Source organism: Primulina eburnea, chromosome 11 (genome assembly GCF_022965805.1).
Source record: "Primulina eburnea isolate SZY01 chromosome 11, ASM2296580v1, whole genome shotgun sequence".
Taxonomy (NCBI): domain Eukaryota; kingdom Viridiplantae; phylum Streptophyta; class Magnoliopsida; order Lamiales; family Gesneriaceae; genus Primulina; species Primulina eburnea.
Genome location: NC_133111.1, coordinates 41198853 through 41218890, shown reverse-complemented (window position 1 = coordinate 41218890; position 20038 = coordinate 41198853). Strand labels below are relative to the sequence as shown.

General features: G+C 34.8%; 3 protein-coding genes across 4 annotated transcripts; 1 reads left to right on the top strand and 2 right to left on the bottom strand.

The window, feature by feature from the left end:
• Positions 1 to 6408: 6408 nt before the first annotated feature.
• Positions 6409 to 7652, bottom strand: LOC140806137 (LOB domain-containing protein 37). Its single transcript, XM_073162629.1, has 2 exons — positions 7231 to 7652; positions 6409 to 7119 (listed from the first exon to the last, which is right to left on the bottom strand). Exons 1-2 carry the CDS (start codon positions 7412 to 7414, stop codon positions 6659 to 6661), a joined length of 645 nt encoding a protein of 214 aa, XP_073018730.1. The 5' UTR covers positions 7415 to 7652; the 3' UTR covers positions 6409 to 6658.
• A 2760-nt stretch (positions 7653 to 10412) lies between these two features.
• LOC140806135 (uncharacterized) lies at positions 10413 to 13587 on the top strand. The gene is given in 8 exon segments (XM_073162625.1): positions 10413 to 11138; positions 11412 to 11649; positions 11737 to 11927; positions 12068 to 12142; positions 12144 to 12304; positions 12480 to 12723; positions 13002 to 13109; positions 13338 to 13587. Coding segments are annotated over 8 exon segments (1359 nt in total). The 5' UTR covers positions 10413 to 10919; the 3' UTR covers positions 13461 to 13587.
• A 151-nt stretch (positions 13588 to 13738) lies between these two features.
• Positions 13739 to 16919, bottom strand: LOC140806136 (uncharacterized). Of its 2 annotated transcripts, XM_073162628.1 has the most exons (8): positions 16856 to 16917; positions 16683 to 16790; positions 16340 to 16483; positions 15359 to 15457; positions 14971 to 15047; positions 14726 to 14834; positions 14264 to 14592; positions 13739 to 13966 (listed from the first exon to the last, which is right to left on the bottom strand). In XM_073162628.1, the coding sequence occupies exons 2-8, from the start codon at positions 16750 to 16752 to the stop codon at positions 13874 to 13876; spliced, it is 921 nt and encodes a 306-aa protein (XP_073018729.1). In that variant the 5' UTR covers positions 16753 to 16790; positions 16856 to 16917; the 3' UTR covers positions 13739 to 13873. The 2 variants fall into 2 exon arrangements, with proteins under 2 accessions (XP_073018729.1, XP_073018727.1); XM_073162626.1 differs by having other exon boundaries at positions 16683 to 16919.
• Between the last annotated feature and the right edge of the window lie 3119 nt (positions 16920 to 20038).

The following is a 20038-nucleotide window of genomic DNA, read 5'->3' as shown; positions in this document are numbered from 1 at the left end:
CTTAGGAATTGTTAGTTTTGCTGGAATGTTCACCAAAAACCCAGTAAAACATAAGAAAATGTTCAATCTATTGCTGAAAAAAGACACAAGATTTTTATGGACAAAAGAAAAAAAAAAGACTTAGCAAACTGAAAGAGGATTTGCAAAAAACTTCAAAAATGATTATTTTTCGAGATGAAGATGATCTGAAATTATATATAGATGTCAGTGATAATTGGTGTGCATCGGTTCTTGCATATCTCACATCAAAAGGAGAACAACAATATAGGTATTACAGTGGACTATTCTCAATGCAGAAGCCATAAGATAGCATATCAACGAAAACAAATTTTACGCGGTAAAAATAGCTTCTGAAAAATGTCTATTTTTTTACTTACAAAAAAATTTACTTTAAAAGTTGATAATACAAATGTAAAAGATTTATTGAAAAATAGAATAAAATTTTAAACCCGATAATACTAGATTTCTATAGATGAAAGGCTTTGTGTAAAAATCATATTTCGATATTGTTATTATTAAATCGTATAAAAATATTCTTGTAAATTTCTTAACAAGAGTAGAAAACACTAATTTTGATGCCATCGTGAAAATGCAGAGACATTTAAAAGAACATACTGAAATGCTTCAAACCAAGTTCAATAAGCTTGCCTTAAATGCAAAAGTTTTAGGTAGGCTACAACAAGTTGATAAGAGCAGTATATCTGATCGAATAACAGGTAGTTTATAGGCTTATGCTATGACCTATATTGCAAAAGTCGATCTCAAGCTTTTGAGAAGTCATTGGTTTCACAAATAGAGAGTTTTTGAGTACATAACTTTATAAATGGAACAGTGGATTTAAGTACCTCTAGCACAAATGAATTGGAATCATCTTTAGATGAGTTGGCCAATACAAAAATTGAAGCCTCGAGTCCTAGAGAGAGAGAGAGATTGACCTCAAACTGACAATGAAAAATCTAAGGTTGATATTGACGAGCATATAGGTTCTCCATTTCAAGTAAACCAACATAACTGAGAGAAATTGAAAATAAAAATATGTATCAACCCAGCCACTATCTGAGTTGATATAATAGGAATATACTATATCACTCAGCTTCACAAAAATCTCAACACTACCAAATTGGATCCAGGAAGCTGTTCATGAACATGGGAAGATAATGATTATTTGTCAAGATGAGATATTTTGGAGCTCTATTTTTTCAGTGCAGCACCAGAACCAGCCAAGAAAGACTCCCATGAAGCCATTCACTTCATCAAGTTGAGAAGACCAGACATGAACATCTAAAGTTTGTCAAGAATCCTCTGGAAAGTGAGACACCTCTTGTTTCAGCACTAACTGAAGACGACATCTCCACTAGACGAGCATAGGGATTATGGGTTTGTCTAACAGAGTTGGAAAAATTCAAGTTTCCATTTAATTTTATCAAAATTTCGTAAATGGATATTTTCTAATTAAATATCATTACATGAAAAACTACAAGTTTTTCAAATGAAATATTAGAAAAGAAAAGAAATCTTATATGAAACAACAAGATGTCGGAGAGTAAAAGAACTTGTTGAATATTCTGCAATATGACTCATGTGAGAAGATAGTCATAAGGGATCCGCCAAAATGCCCGAGCCATAAAGATTCGTAATTCTAGAAAGTTTTTCGGCCCAGATCTGGTCATAATGTGGGGACAAGTCCAAGTGATGAAGGTCCACACAACTCAGATTTTTTTCGAAGACCGCACAAAAGCAAAAAATTCTCCAACAAAGGTAAAGAGAAGGCATGTAATCTAACCACTCAATTAATGGATGACATACCAATCAACTACCACTAGATGACATACCATTAATAACTAGCGGACGCCAACTAAAATATGTTTTTGGCCATAACTGCAAAGCAATTCAAAAGTCTGAATTCCGGATTTCAAATCAATCAAAACTTCTATTTATATCAGGACATCAAAAAGATGAAAAGCATCATTCAATCTCTTCATTTTCTCAAAATATTTTTTTAATATTTTCAGCTTATGTATGTTGTAATTTCAGCTACGATAAGTAGCTAAACAAGTTTTTTCTCCTCTACATGAGGTTATTACATAATAATATATTGTATCTTTGAATAAAATAACCAAGACTTTCCCCTGTCATATATTAATTTCATGATTAACCTTATTTACTATACATCATGAGGTAGAAAAACGATATAGGATTGTGTTAAGTGTTGTTGAATGGATTTACATCAGGAACTATCTGTTGCGACTGCATGGTTAGACTGTGATGAGCAGTTTGTAAAATTCGATGGATATAACCCGATGACATTCTGGTCAAATAGGTAAATTTTTTAATTTATTTTATGTAAACATGATGGTCTAATAATAATAAAAGAAAATTTTGATATATAGGCTAAAATCTTGCGTAACTATATGTGTTTAAGAATAGATTTTATAGATGAGTAGGTCTCTTGAGAGAGGGTCTCATGAATCTTTATCTCTGAGACGGGTCAACCTTACCGATATTCACAATAAAAAGTAATACTTTTAGCATAAAAAGTAATAATTTTTCATAGATGATCCAAATAAGATATCCGTCTAACAAAATACGACCCGTGAGACCGTCTCACATAAATTGTTGTCTTTATAGATATAACAATATCATGTACCAAAAAAATCAACGATATTTCTCATGCAAATTTTTAAGGGATAAGGGAATAAAAACAAAATGAATTTTGAGTTAGGGAGTTATTGATAATTTACCTTAGAGTTGATTATATTAAGGCTGCGTTTGGTTGGAAGGATAGGATAAACTAATGATTAGTACGGTAAATGCTAAAGAGAAAATGTTGTGATAGAATGTAAAAATATGATGTAAATAATATATGGTGTAGATTTAGGTAATAATTTTGAATTTTTGATGAAAAGACGAATTGTCTTCCCTCACGGATAGTAATCGTCGACCGGAACTACCACGGATTCTCAAAATCCGTCGCTATAGCACGGTTTGAGAAAATAACGTCGCTATAGCGACGGTGTTTTATAACCGTAGCGATCTAGTTTTGAATATTTAATTACTAAAAATTAGACATTTAGGACGTTTTTAAAAAACTGTCGCTAATTGCGACGGAGTATAAAAAAACCGTCGCTATACGACGGTTGTTTTTACAAACAGAATAAAAAGTAGGGGGTTTTCCGGTGGTCGGCAGTTCGTCGCTGGTCGGCCGGTACTCGCCGCGGTCGGCGGCCCGTCTGTGGTTGGCCGGCGGCGGTCGGTGGCGGGAAATGGTGGTGAGTTTGAATTTAGGAGAAGGGTAAAATCGGAAAAATAGGAGGTATTAAGAGTGGGATAAATAATCTTAGGGGGTGAGGAGGTATTATTTTAACCTACCTAATATAACCTAATCATACCTAGGAGGGATAAGGTAGGTTTATTTAAAATTGAACCAAACACTTGATTGGCCCGGATAAATTAATCTATCACCCCTAATCTCTCAAACCAAACGCAACGTAAGCAGGTAAAATGCCCAACATTCCGAATCTCAAAAGTCACGATGCATGGAATCAGATGAGGATGGATAATAACGTCACACTCTCAACTTGCAGTGCCAACTTGCACAATAAAACATGTGCATAATAATTAATTATCGGGCCCTCTAAAAAAATTTGCTCTATTCTTATCGTATTCTAAGAAATCTTATCATAATTATTTTAAGAGTGAATTTCATGTGAGATCGTCTCACGGATCTTAATCTGTGAGACGGGTCAACCCTACTCATATTCACAATAAAAAGTAATACTCTTAGCATAAAAAATAATATTTTTTTATGGATAACCCAAATAATAGACCCGTCTCACAAATACGACCCGTGAGACCGTCTCACACAAGTTTTTGCCTTATTGAGTGAGTCTCATGTGAGACCGTCTCACGGGTCATAATCCGTGAGACGGGTCAACCCTACCCATATTCACAATTAAAAGTGATACTCTTAGCATAAAAAAATAATACTTTTTCATGGGTGACCCAAATAAGAGATTCGTCTCACAAATACGATCCGTGAGACCGTCTCATACAAGTTTTTGTCAAAGAAAAAATCATCAAGACTAACTACTTTTGAACTTTTATTGAAAAATTTTATTATTTTTCTACGTATGTAAAATAATATGAGGTAAAACGATATGAAAAATAGTACTACTCCACCAACATTTATTAGAGAATACTGTCAAAATGTCGTCTAAGTTTTAAGTTTTTATTTTTTTTATTTTGATAATCTTAACATAATAAAATTGATGTTTTTTCGCGTTTGTTCTTGTTTCGTCGAAATGATGACGCGATATGGATCAAGTTCATGTATATCAATGGCATGTCAATAATATCTTGCAATATTTGAGCGCCCTATGTGTCTATGACTAAAAAAAAAAACTTGCATACAAGACAGATTTGGTCACCCAAATCGAACGAATTTAGATAACAAATATGGAATGAACCCTTCAATTTACGTGTTAAAATAATCCCAAAGGGATGCACTAAATAAATATTATTAAATTGCTAGGTTTGGATCTACGCCAAGAAACTTGGAAAGACTTGTGGTGATTGGCCAAATTCAATGAAAATGAACGGTGGTGAAATCCGCGTCACAGTTGTTCTCTTTCTTGTCCTGATTTGGATACACAAAATATATTGCAATTTTTTAGGGTCCCACGATGATATATTCCACTTGCACAACCTCTGTATGTGGAAGCCTCTTCCCCAAATCTAGTCCATAATTCCCCAAATCTAATCTAATTTTTTTTATAAAAAAAATATTCTTTTTCATAGATTTGGGGAATTACGGACCGATCCATATCGCACGTATGCGGCGTGTGTCAACAGGCTAGTTGTGACATAGGACTAATAGTTGTAATGAAAACGATGATTACAAAAATCATAAAATACAGTATTTATTTTTCTTTTTTGAATGCAAGTAATTTTCAATATTTAGATTTAACGTAAGTAGGACCCTTGTACATTGACTCCTTTAGCTCATAGGATCCAGAATTGAGGATGCCTAAAATTGGGTACTGCACAAAATTTTAAGTAATTTCATCCTTACTTTATTAATAAAATAATTTTAGACAAGACTCACAAAACGACGACGTGGACCGTACGACTTGCTTCCACTTGAATTGAAATCTACAGTTTAATTTATTTTTGGGACTTTCCTTTGTACGTATACGGCCACCATCTTCCTGGTTAAGTAGGGACTGCAAACTTATTGATTTAAACATTATATGAGTAAATTACAAACCGAAATATCGGGAAAATTACATCGTAGTTTGTACAATTTTTTATTATATTATTAATCAATTCGCATATTCAATGTATTAATTTATATTTTTTTTCAAGTTTAATATTTTTCATTGAAATATTGATGTTGAATTCACATTATTTTGTGTCGGTTTCTAAGTATTTTGGTACAAAAAAAACAAAAATTAAAAAAATACGGATTATGTTATTAAAACTATGAATTGATAATGTACAAATAAAAAATCTGCTAGTTAATAAACAAAAATATATTTTTTCTCCAAAAGTCATAACATGCAATCAATTAATTTACTGATGCGCATAGCCTGAAAATAAATAAATAAATAAACGTAAAGAAGAAAGTGTTGATATATATTAATATATATCATATGACACATTTTATATATATAATATATATATATTATATGTTAGTAGAATATACATTCATGCACGTCTCTTGCACACTCCAAAAGCCAACTCATTGCTCTTTCTTGCGATAAATATATATATCTCACTCTGGCCCTCCAAGAATTAAGCTGTTCTGTCCGCCGAAAGGTCCCCAAACACGATATTTCATTCATTGATTAATTAATAAAAGCCAATTAAACACAGTCCCTGTCACAATTTTCTTCCAACCCTACCTCCAATTAATATTTTGAATTTTAAAATATAAAAATAAAAAGCGGCAAAAATATGTTTGGATAAATATACAATAATTTTCTTGATCTGTGGATAAGTACGAATGGCTCGTTAATCCTAATTCTTGGACCATTCTGAGGTGTGGTTTAGTCAGCATTCGACCCCCAAGAAGCCAAAGATTAATTGCTTCTTTCCGACGGGAATATGAATGGGATTTTGGGGGCTGATTCTTGAATAGATCCCTTTGATCATCAAATAATATTCTTTGCCAGTAAACTATATATATTACATAATTTATATTGTCAAATATTTCAGTTAATTGTGTATCGGTTTAATCATAAAATCTCGATCCTATACCATACGGAATTAACAAAATTTTCAATTGAATAGGGTTTTCACTTGATGTTTGAACTTAGCCCACCAAAGAGAGAAATCATACGTGATATATGTATATGTATGTGTTTAGCAACTGTGAAAGATTAAGAATGAATGAGTAGAACGTACAACTGTTCAAGTCCAAGAGTAATTTGGCACAAATTATTAAAATTACAGGTAAAACTTTCATTTCCCCTCCTTTTCTTTTACAGGACAATAATAACAATAATTGACAAGAGAAAGAGAGAAATCTCGCGCCTGGGAATCTACAGTTTCACGCCGGAATAAAATTCCCGGAAAATCCGTTCAAAGAAAAACAAGAGAAATGAAAATAGATAACAAAAAGGCTAATAGAAATGTTGTCGTAGCTTTTGGGACCTAATTAAGTGAACAGGTTCAGAAGTTTAGCTTCATTTGCTGGTTGATCTCCACAAGTTGTCGTCATAGATTCTTCAGAATTCATCGATGGGCTTCCGAGGCGCCGCTTTTCTGGTAAAGGGTTTGGTTTCTTGCCCTGGAAACCAGCTGAAAGACTGAGGTCCAGATCAGAGAGCTGCATGATCTTGACCGGCTCGTCGGGGAAGCGGCGGGATTTATGCACCTTGGACCTCGAAATCAGGCCGGGATCTTGAAGCTTGAACAAGTTTAAGCACTCGGAGGAAGCGTCGGGGTCCGATGCATCGCCGAGAAACTTCTGGATTGGCTTCAACGCGCCACCACGAAGGACAGTCTCCACCGCGGCCTGGCAGACGTGCCAATTCCCGGTCCACAGAAGACCCACCGCGCCGTTGACGGGGTTCACTGTTCTTCCGGCTGCTTCGAACAAGAGGGACTGAAAAAGAGCTGTACAAACACAACAAGCAAAACACACATACCCTTTTAGTTTCATGTCTCATTTTACATCACCAAAACAAGAAAACCGACATGATACAAGATGTTACAACATTTACGTACCAGGCCTTTGATTTTCTGGGACATTGGAGATGAAGGACATAAGGCCTGCGCGGCCAAAGAACTTGGCTACGAAAACTGTAGCGTGGCCTTGCGCTTCGGAGCTGTCAATCCACTGTAAACAGGGCCTCAAAATACACGTCTCACTGCATCCCTTCCGCAGAACCCGGCAGCCATTACAACTCATCTCGACCAAAAATCAAATCTTGCAGAATACCAACCAGCATGCATCAAATTTCAAACAAGAGGTAACAAAAATCGGCTTCAAGAAACAGAAGAAGAACCAGAACACGTCTACAGAGCGAGAGACAGGAGATGGGGGATTTGGGGGTCGGGAGAAGAAGAGTGGTGGATTATGGATATATAAAGAAGAAGTGGAGAATTGGAGAAGAGGAAGAGTGGGGTTGAAGTTTTGGAGTAGATTTAACCGGAGTTAGGTTAGTCGATGGGAGAGGATGTGGTTTCGTGGGGTTGGCTTAGATTCCAAAGTATTGGGCAATAGCGGCTGCGTGTTTCCGCGGATGGGGCTCCCTCAACCGTTGGATTATCAATGACATCGTGCATATCTAGATTCTCGATAGCTTATTGCTTTTTTATTTTATTTTTCATCATCACACATGTTAATAATATTAAATATTTTCAATCTCTCATATTCATTTTCCGAACAACATTTCTTTATAAGACAAAAAAATTAATAACATTTAATTAAAAAAGTCATACTACGTTGGGAACTTTGAATAGTTTCTTAATATACATAAAAAATTATATAAAATATGAGTGAGTCTCATGTGAGACCGTTACATGGTACTAATCTGTAAGACAAGTCAACCCTACTCATATTCACAATAAAAAGTAATACTCTAAGTATAAAAAAGTATACTTTTACATGGATGACCCAAATAAGAGATCCGTCTCACAAATTCGACCCGTGAGACCGTCTCACACAAGTTTTTCATAAAATATTACTTGATAAAACGATCAACCCGTCTCAATAATATATATATATATATATATATATATATATATATATTATCTTATACTTTGATTCGAGAAACTTCATTTTAAAATTTAAAAGCACCACACTCATCATTAAATAACTAAATATACATAATTTGGCATGATCAACTTAAAAGATTCTCATATCACATTATAATTATGTATATAACTTTATTTTCAGAGATGCTTTACTTATATCACTAACTTTTGTACTTTCAAGTCATGAACAAAAACATGTCTTCACTTATAAGTACAGTACTTACAATAATTATATTTTAAATGATTAAATTATGAATTTTACGCTGAAGCCTGAAAATATTGTTTACAAAATACAACCAGTTGTATAAAACAAGCTGCCAACCAATTATCTTTATTATTTTTCTATTATGATTTTGATTATATATATTGTCAAATTTTTATTTGTTTTAATACCTTTGTTTTTATTTTGAAACTTTAATTTTTTTCATCGAGATAACCGATGTAGTATTATACATACACGCAATACATCATTAACAAACTAAAATTGTCGAGAGAAAAAATAATAATTCGACTTAAACTAAAATTTGACAATATAGATGACTAAAATTTCAAAAAAAAAAACTTAATTCAATGAAGTTTATTTACCAAAAAAAAAAAGACATAAATTTTCATAATGCAAAAGTGTACTCTAAAAAAGGTAACTTTTATCCGTTGAGCGACGGTCCTTCCACTCGACATCGTCGGATCAATAAGGCCGACTTTCGTCCCTGTTCGACTGGTAGGTCTTATAGTCAAGCTCCCTTCTGCCTTTGCAATCGAGGGCCAATTTTCGTTCGGCCCGAGGAAACATTTGTACGCCTCCGTTACCTTCTCAGAGGCCTACGCCCCATAGAAATTATCTACTCCAATTCGATATTTTCCTATATTTATAAACTTTTACTCACAAAATAATATTTAAAAAACAAAACTTGTACAGAAGTTCGATCGTATTGATCTACACTTGATTATTTTGAAGCATGCAATTTAATCCCCAAGGCGACAACAGCAAATGTCGTTTTCTGAAATGCTAACTAGGAGGAGGCAAAAACTTGTGTGAAACAGTCTCACGGGTCATATTTGTGAGACGGATCTTTTATTTGGGTCATCCATGAAAAAGTATTATTTTTTATGCTAAGAGTATTACTTTTTATTGTGAATATATAGGTAGGGTTGACCGTCTCACAAATTAGAATCCGTGAGACGATCTAACATGAGACTCGCTCTTAGGAGGACGTGGCGCCCTAATCTAACAGCTTAACAATTCCATTACCGCAAATTTTGTTTCGACAACCCCACCTGCCTTGTCATGGATTTTTTCGTAGATCGTATCAAAAAGAATATGTAAAATTTTGAAGATTGATTACTACGTAAAATGACCGTCGTTTTCGGCTTAATTTTAACTACTAGTGTTTTCACGTATCGTGTAGTTATTATGAAACTATATACCAACTAGAGTTATCGATATTGATGCCTAGTTGGATCTACATCTAGAAAGTATGCATGTTTGCCACTGCGTACTACATTATACAAGATAGATCAAGGCTTCTCAATGGGACATTATTTATATATTTTGTTATACGTAGAATAATTTAAATATTTGAATTTAATTAAAAAAATCGATAATAAAATTCTTCTACCCAAGATTAAGACAAAAGAGGTGAAAAAAAGTGATTTAATAATTGCGGGTGACCACTAAATTAATCGTACGAGTAGCTATCGTATGATCAAATCAATCGGACATTTTATAATTATTGTAAGTTGGCTCATTATTCTTGAACGAGTGGTTGTTAATCTTGATTGTTGGATTGGGTCCATCGTGGATATAGCTTTACCCGGCACCATTGCACTTTACCTAAATTTTCCACTGCGACTTGACATTTTAACTTTAATCCGTAAATCGGTTATGGGTACTCGTGGTTGCAGTGTGGTGGTGCCGATAGACGTGAAGAAGAAACCGTGGCAGCAAAAGCTCCCTCTTCACAATCGGTGGCACCCTGAAATACCTCCGGTGGCTGAGGTTCGAGCCGGACAACTTTTCAGGGTTGAAATGGTGGATTTCAGTGGTGGTCGCATAACTAAAGAGGAAACTGCTCAAGACATCAAGTTTGCTGATCCGTCGATAGTGAGTTTCTCTTGTATATTCTTTTATTTAAGTTACAGAATGTCCATCTCGATTCGCCACTATTTATAGCTTTTATCCGCCCAAAAAAACACTCAAGGCAGAAACTTTCAAGCACTTTGCATCCGCCCCAATAAGAAAACTCCGAAGGACATAGTATTTGTAGCAGTAAGCTTGTAATTCATAAAGAACTCCGAATAGTTTGCATATGTGCAGTTTTAACATGTAAGATGTATAAAGTTAAATTAGTTGTTTTTCTTGTCAATTTGGTGTCGAGATTTACATACCTCAAAAGCTTAAACATGGTGTAATCTGAGTCACCTGACCTGTCAACTTTGTATTTTAATTTTTTATCTGTCCAAATGCCGTGGGATATCAGCTTTCCATATCATCCATCAATAAACAATATAGAAATATCAGTTGAGGACCATTAGAAAAGTTGGCAACTAGTCAGCAAGTCTAAATCAGATTCGCGATATCATACTTGACTATATACCGATAACAACCATGACATAAGAAACAACAAACAATTCAAGAAAAACAATCTCCAAAATCATCGATGGCCCCTCCAACTCCAAGTGTCGTGGTTCCTGTAGACCTAAAGAAGAAGCCATGGCAGCAAAAGCTGCCACTTCACAATCGGTGGCACCCCGATATTCCACCGGTGGCAGAGGTAAAAACCAGTGAGGTATTTAGGGTAGAGATGGTGGACTGGACTGGAGGGTCAATAACAGATGATGACTCTGCAATTGATGTAAAGCACATAGATCTCTCAACTGTAAGTACAGGTTTCTTGGCATTATATTGTCCAAGATCTTTTCAATGTTTCGATATGTTTCCCTCTTATTACAGAAGAAATGAATACTATCAATCTTGATAGAAGAATAATCATTTCCAGTACTAAGATTGAGATAATTAATATCACAACATTGCTTCCTACCACAGACGGATTCAGGAAGATTGGGAAAAATCACTCCAAAATGAGGATTTAAATAAACAAAATATGACTAAATTCCCAAATTTAGTATGACAGGTATGTGTATTGTCTCAGGTGCATTATCTGAGTGGACCTATAAGAGTGGTGGACAGGGATGGGAATCCGGCCAAGCCTGGTGATCTTCTAGCTGTAGAGATATGCAACTTGGGTCCTCTACCTGGCGATGAATGGGGTTTCACAGCAATTTTTGACAGGGAAAATGGTGGCGGATTTCTCACAGACCATTTCCCTTGTGCAACAAAAGCTATATGGTATTTTGAAGGAATATATGCTTACTCGCCTCATATACCTGGTAAACACTTACGCTGAATAATAAATGACGACCTGTAGATTACTTTGCCTCAATTTTCAGAATTTAGAGCAAACAAAAACTTGACAGGGGTCAGATTTCCGGGATTAACACACCCTGGAATAGTTGGAACAGCGCCTTCTTCAGAACTGCTTGATATATGGAACAAACGGGAAAGAGAACTTGAAGAAACTGGTCTCCAGTCTCTGAAACTGTGTGAAGTATTGCATTCACGACCATTGGCAAACCTACCATCGACAAAGGGATGTCTTCTTGGAAAGGTAGGATAATAGCATTTCGCAGTTAACAAGCAAATTGATATATAATAGAACGATCCTAGTTTCAGAAAAGTGGCATTGTCAATCGCTTAAGCTTTTTCAAGAAATTGTAGCATTTTGGAATACCTTGGTGGTGTTTATAGATTGAGGAAGGAACTCCTGAATGGGAAAGGATTGCAAGAGAGGCTGCAAGAACGATTCCTGGAAGAGAAAATGGAGGGAAATTGCGACATCAAAAATCTAAGCAGAGGTTCAAAAATATACCTTCCTGTATTTGTAGAAGGAGCAAATCTTAGCACTGGGGATATGCATTTTTCACAGGGTGACGGTGAAGTGGCTTTTTGTGGAGCAATAGAGATGAGCGGTTTCCTAGAGCTCAAGTATATTTCACACATACCTTTCATCATTGTCTCGAGTTTTTCCAGCATTAAAATAAATATAAAGAATTGATCTTGTTTAATTCAAGATACTGATCTCTTCAGAGCAGCATGCATAACTTTACCTATACACCTACATGTCATTAGATTTTCGTAAAATTACTTCGATTCCTATCAGATGTGAAATCATCAGAGATGGCATGAAAAAGTACCTCACTCCAATGGGGCCAACTCCTTTGCATGTCAACCCGATATTCGAGATAGGACCGGTGGAACCAAGATTCTCAGAATGGTTAGTTTTTGAGGGCATTAGTGTCGATGAGAGTGGGCGACAACACTACCTGGATGCCAGTGTTGCTTACAAGCGTGCTGTGCTCAACGCCATTGATTACCTCTCCAGATTCGGATACTCTAAAGAACAGGTCTGCTTCCTGCCCCAATCCGTCCTAATACAACGTATAAAGTCTCACTTACCATTTGTCCATTATCTGCCACGCTAATGTGAAGACCATCTAGAGTATCAGATATTGTACCATAAACGGCTCGAAAAGACTAATGTGAAGACTATCTAGAGTATCAGATATTGTACCATAAACGGCTCGAAAATAATAATGACACACTAATACTGTAGCATGAACTATTGAAGAAAGGTTAGGCAGCTCATATTAAAAGCTTAATTGATGCAATGATGTTTTATTAGGTCTATCTTTTACTCTCATGCTGCCCTTGCGAAGGAAGGATCTCTGGAATAGTTGATTCCCCCAATGCTGTTGCCACCCTTGCAATTCCAATCGCTATATTCGACCAGGTATTATGGTTACCCCTAGTTCTTGATTTTCCATAGCATTGATTCGTAAAAATAATTAATATAAACAGACATTAGAAAATTCATAGTTATAAAGAACGATAGACAATCAAGAGCATCATTTCCAAAACTGAGGCATCAGAAAGATGGCAGCCATAAAATAAGTTAGCTTTCCTCGTATTTAAAGTTCCATCTTTTTCTTTGTACTGAGTGAAACGTATTTCCGAGCAGGATATTCGTCCAAAAATAGGCAATGTGCCTACTGGACCAAGGCTTGTGAGGAATCCCGGCCTCCCACAGTGCCCTTATGATGGAAACTTGCCCACCACGAAAAATCCCTGTGCTACAACTTGACCACCATCAAGGAGACAGCTGAGGCATGAAATAAGATGATAAGAGTAGGCAAATATGTTGGGATGGCTGAAGTTGAAACTTTATGTTTGCTGGCTAATTAGGAGACTATGATTAAAAAAAAAAATAACCCACCAAATCCAATGTTTGTTTTGTTGATCAAAAACTAGTATGCACAAAGAGAGCCCAAAAATAATGTGAGGTGATCATAAATCCTTCATAAATGCTAGAGAACATGAATTATAGCGATTTAAGCATGCTATAATAGTAGTTTTCAACTATTTAATCTTTATGCAAATAGCGAGTCTGATAAGATACATAAAATGATGATTGACCGAGTCACCATTGTCCCGATGACATTACTCAAAAACTTAAAGAAAAATATGCCAATAATCTCCACAAATCATATGGTCCACTCAATAATATATAGAGAGTGTTCGATGATGCTGAAGAGAAGAACACTGGATCCCAAATGCCCACAACCAGAGATCCAACTCGACACTCAAGACCTGCATGAGAAGAGAGCTGACTCAGATTTGTGCTTCAAAGAACAAGGGCCAAGCACTAGAGCTAACAGAGTGTTCACTGCTTTTTATACAACTCTTCTTGCTCAAAAAGTATGTTGTCAAAAAGAAAAAAGTATGTTGAAGGTAAGGAAACTGTGATTTATATCAAAAACCAGAACCAAATAATCCTTGAATTTCAAATCAAGCATTTACCAAGAACAGATACCTCCAATATATTATATCAAACTTGCATAGTATAGAAGGAAAAAGTGAAAATGTACTATTATCAAAAAAACTGACCTGCTTTCCTGATTTTCTGTGGATCGACTCCCTTATTTCCTCCACAGCATGAACTGAACACGCTCGCAGCTCTACTTCCTCCTGACTTCCAGAATAAATCTCAACATTAGCAGTTATTGCATGCGATAGTGCAGTGCTAAATTTTAAAACTCCGAGCTGCTCAAGTACTGCTGGGACAATATAGTCGGCAAACATTGTCACGGTTTCAATGTCATTAAATTCACCATATTGTTGACCCTTGAAAGATCCCCATAAATCTGCAGCAAATATCTGAGCCCTTTTATACAAAAAAACCTGGTGACCTTTGTACACTGTGTGGTCACGGAATCCTGCAACATTGCCTAACCTTTATCATGTACTTCATTTTACAAATTATTGTCACCAAAGAATAAAGAGACTATTGAATGTAAACTAAGAGCTATATATGTGTTCTCCTTATTCAAGTCAACATTCCATCATTACCGGGAAAGTGTTGGCTGATGAGAGCCACAAGCTTGGCGGCCGATTTCTGACAAGATTCCACAAGTTTTGATGCTTTCCCCTCAAATGATCTCTCAAGCTCAAATCCCACCTAACAACCGCTTGATAAAATAAGCAACTTAACCAAAATAGAGTTATAGGGGGGGACACTTAAAATTAAAGCAACTTAAAGAACAAAAGGGAACTGAACTAAAAGATTTAAAGTTGCATGAAATAAAAAGTTGCACCTCATGCAGTAAGCGCACTCGTTCATCCTCCAAAGGTAAAGGTCTTGGCCATTTCAACATTTTACGTAGTTCAGGACCTAGGGAACATGATTTTCTCTATAATTTTATGAGGAAGAAACGTTGAAATGGTGAAAGGATAGACAGTGTAAGGATAAACATTTCTAGTTAGACTAGCAAAATAATTGGTTACGTAGGTAAAATATAAATAAAACACAGTGCAAACAAAAAACAGAGACTTATAGTAAGCTACTTAGCCTTATAAATTTGTACATAATCAGGTTAATTTTACTTGTCTACATGTGTTCTTGAGAAAGAAAACTCTTGGTGCAGCCATAAGACAATCTACTAAATACAATGCTGAGATCGAAAGGTGTAGGCAGAATTAGACCAGTGTACTTTTGCAGCCGATCTGCATCGAATGCAGACTTGTTATTCTGAAGAGCTTCCTTCAATCCGGTAGCTAAATGATCATAGCTCAACTCCTTATCTGCCATAGGTTAAAGCTTCTGATTCAAACCATATAACATAAAATATATAAAAAACGACCAGTGAACGAAAAAATTATAGGTGGACAGGAAGGGCAACAGTTAAATTAAACAATTCAATCTTGGATACAAAGAACAAGGAAAATATCGATTCAAATACCACTTTTCCGGTTCATAAATGATATGAATCTGACCGGACATTGCGTGTTGTTGTTTGGAATGAAAAGATTCAAGGAAGCAATGCATGGATTCATGAGCAATCAAGGAGAGCCTGCAAACACAGGGCCAAATCTCGAAGGGTTCGTGATGCGTGGAAATGAGCTTGGGGGCCATAGGATCGTAGTGCAAGTGTTAAACGAAGAGTAAAACAGAAGCCTCCGCGCCCGAGCGGTCAAATCCTTCTCAAATCAAACTTATCAAAGTTTAATACTTTGTTGTGTTTGTCGATTGTTCTTCACTCGCATTGTCAAACAGGAGTTCTTTGAAGGTTCGCTTGAGATCGATTGTTATCTTCGTGAATATTTGTTACTAGACTTTTCATAGCTAAGAGGTGAACATCACAACAATTACTTGGTTTCAAAAATATCGGAACAACACAGCCTTTTCTTTGTTTATCGAATCGAGAGCGTGAATCCGTTTTCAAATGTGTTTGCTTTTCATGATCGAAGAATTGCATCAATAAATTTTCTGTCACGGAAATAGATATATAGAAGCTTTATATTATCAAAGTATCGTCTATTTATTTTCTTCTTGTTAATTGATGAACAACACACAAGCAGAAACGGTCCGTGTAGGCAGACCCAGAAAATTCATCATTGGACAAGTAAACACATGACAAGAACAGTTTAAGCGCGGCTGTAAATGACAAGTTGAGGTCAAAATACCTGGCCAGAAACAGAAATTCAAGGCATCCAACACGAAAAGATACTGAACAGTGAGCGGACCGTTATCAAAATAGTGAATCCCTTCAAAATCCCACTCCACCTTCGGTATAGAATCCTTCACTGTTTCCGCCACTTTCTCGATGCCTACAAATCCCATTGTCATTACACAACACCCAACTTCCATTCAAAAATCGCACACTTTCGACTAGCCCACAAATATATATCAAAATCTAAAAGGAATAAAAGATCACTCTTTACGCGATTTAGCAGAAACCCATTTGACATAACCCATAATCCTTCATTGACATTACTCAAATGCAAAGGAGCGGGAATGCGAGCTCACCTGCGGGGTCGATTGTGACATGGGAGGACTGCGAAGCGACCCATGCAGAGGTAGCCCTTACCTCATCCATTTCCGAATCCTCCAGTTGTGTGCGTGAAATTCAGACCTAGAATTTGATGGGTCGTATTATCATTAAAGGAAAAAAACATAAAATTGGCTGCGAGGCCGTATCTGCTTGGATGTTTCCCGCTTTCGTATGCACTTCCTTCGCAGCTTTTCCAAAATGTTGACCCATTTCTCCGCCGACGTAATCTTAAATTGCTTTTTTCAATTTTTTAATATATAAATCGAATAAAATATATTGAGAAGACATCTGAATTCTGAACGAGGTTTACCCAAACATTTGGAAAATATAGAGTATTCGTTCCAGAGATTTTTTTATATATATTTTAAATAATATATTTTTGTGAAGTTATAGATTTTTATTGAATTTTTTTTATTTTTTTTATTTGTAAAATTTCAAATCTGTTTGACTATAATTTGGAAAAAAAAAAAGCAACTTTGTTCATAATTTTGATTTAAAATTATTATTAGCAAAAAAAAAATATGTTTTTAAAAATCTAAAGAAAATATTAAATATATGGGAGAGAGAATACTAAATTAATCAGTGTTTCTATTGATATTATTTTAAATACAAATAAAAGTGAACATGTGACTTTAGGAATTTCTCGATTAAATTTTCATTCGAATCTTTATATTGAATCAAATACATTTTTGACATATAGTTGTACTTTATTCTTTAATTCTTGTACTTAATAGAAATTCATGTAGTTATTAAAAATCTATTAAAATTTTGAATATTTTTAGATTTTTATAGAATTTTAAAAAGTCAAGTTCTAATATCACGTGATATTGTAAAACTTTACAAAAATTTTAATTGAATATCACTAAACTTTTATATAATATATATTTTTAAAAGTCTAAAACAAATATACCCCTCGATTTCTTTTTCTAAAGGTTAAACCGAAACTGAATCCTTGAATACCATCATGCTTCTCATTTCAGTATTTCGATTCTGATTTGATAACAATAACAATCTACGACTTAAATTGATATGAATTGGAATTCGTTTTGTCTAAATTTTAAATGTAAAAAATATTGTAAAAATAAGCAAACTAGTTAAAGTTAATTATTTAATATATGGTATAGAATAATATAAGCTCTTGCGAATCATAAGAAAAAATTGTGAATCGTCATTTGCGTCACAAACGAAATATTAAATTATTATTGAATAAAACATGAATATGGATTGCAGGTTAAATTTAGTTAATCCATGAAAAGTAAAGACTCAAGGTCCAATCCTTTTTAGCGAGCATTTCAGGCCCATTCCTTTAGAGGACCCAAATCCAAATAGTCCAACAAAACTAGCCCGAAGGAAACAAAAGAACGACGGCCCAGTTTTGCTTTTGCATATCATGTCGAGGTGAAGATAGGGATGTAAACGAATCAAACCGTTTGTAAGCTATTCGAAGCTCAATTCGATAAAAGCTCGTTTAATGAGGCTCGTTAAGATAAACAAATCAAACTCAAGCTTTACGGTATTCGACTCGTTAGCTCGCGAACATGTTCGTCGGTAAGTTCATGAGTAATCTTTTTAGACGAAAAAATAATAGTTTTGATATTTGATTTATTGATTTTGCATATTATTTATGAAATATATAGAAAATCTATTAAATTTATTTATTATAATAAATTTACAAATTTTAATAAGAATAATATATTTTTCTTTAAATATATAATTTACTTTTTAATTAATTTAATAAAATTTTAAATATATAATTCATATTTATTAAATTTGTTTAGGCTCGATAAAGGCTTGAATAAGCTCGTGAATCATACATATATTCGTTAAATAAAGCTCGAGCTCGACTTGATTATAAACGAACCAAGCTCAAACATTCAAGAGTTCGGCTCGGCTCGACTCGATTACATCCCTAGGTGAAGACAGTTTCCAAAATAATAATAATATTTTTTATCTGAAAAATAATAATTTAAAATTACATAATATACATATTTAATCTATTTAAAATAGCTGATTATTAAATGAGCGGGTTGACAGTAGGTGGGCTTACAACAGACTGAATCGTGATCACTGTGATTTTTTTTGGTTGAAAAAGCAGCAGAATTTAAGGCCTGATCTTCCCCATGATTTCTGGTATAAATCTTTTGTTGGATTGTGTGAGTTAAATACAACTATAATTTTTCACCACATAAATAAATAATATATAATTCAAGGGTGATTTTCTTATTCAATTAGCCAAATCTTTTTTAACGTTTTATAATAATAATAATAAAAAAATCAGTCTAAAGTTTAATACGTGGATAAAACAGGTGAAAATGTAAAATTTGAAGTTCTTGGTAAGACATTTTGAAAATAATTAGATAATTAACTGATGTCTCCAAAGTAGTTTGGAGTGAATATTGAATCCTAATTATACAATGCCCTGTCAGTATAACAAAAATTGCTTTCGCAGCACATAAATTCATTTTCTGCGTCGCATATTGTATGCTGCACAACTGCAAGCTGTTGAAAGTTCAAGATTATCGACGGCGTGCGTATACGCGCCGCGGATAATATTATCAACCGCGCAAATTCACTTTCCGCACATAATAGTATCAGCGGCGTGCCTGTGCATGCTGCAGATAATATTATGTGTGGCGCGTATGTGCACGCCGTTGATAATAGTATCTGTGGCATGCATAAAAGCACGCCACAGATACTATTATCGACGCATGCCGCGGATAAAAACGCACATAAACAACGTTGTTATTAATAATATTAATGGTGTGCTTTTAATGTGCACTGTTAATGGCTAGACGCGATTTTTTTTAAAAAAAAAAATTTACTATTAACATCACACATAAACATGCACGCTGTTAATAATAATATTAACGGCGTGCTTTTAATATGCGCTGCGAAAAGTCATTTTTGTTGTAGTTGTGTTAATTTGTTTAACATTCGCATATGATAGAAGGTATTGTGACATTGTGTAACTTGGAACCAGGTTCGTGCAAACATGAGATAAACTCCGATTTTTTCTACTTTATACCCATAATCATTTTATTAAAAATACTTGACAATAGATGTAATTAGACCGATTGAATAGTTGGATATATACAAAATAAATCAATGGTGATGATGGGCTTGGAAGTGGGGGTGATAGAGATATCTCTGTCATTATCGAATCAAATAGCACCACTCGTACAGCTGAGCCTCCTGCTGGTGGCGTATATTTCAGGCGGGTCCTTCACAAAATTTCTGCGCATTCAGTTTGAAAGAGATGCATCATGGTATGATCCGATCGATATCGATGTGCATTATTTGCTTCTTATTTTTCTTCAAGTGAGGAGTGAAT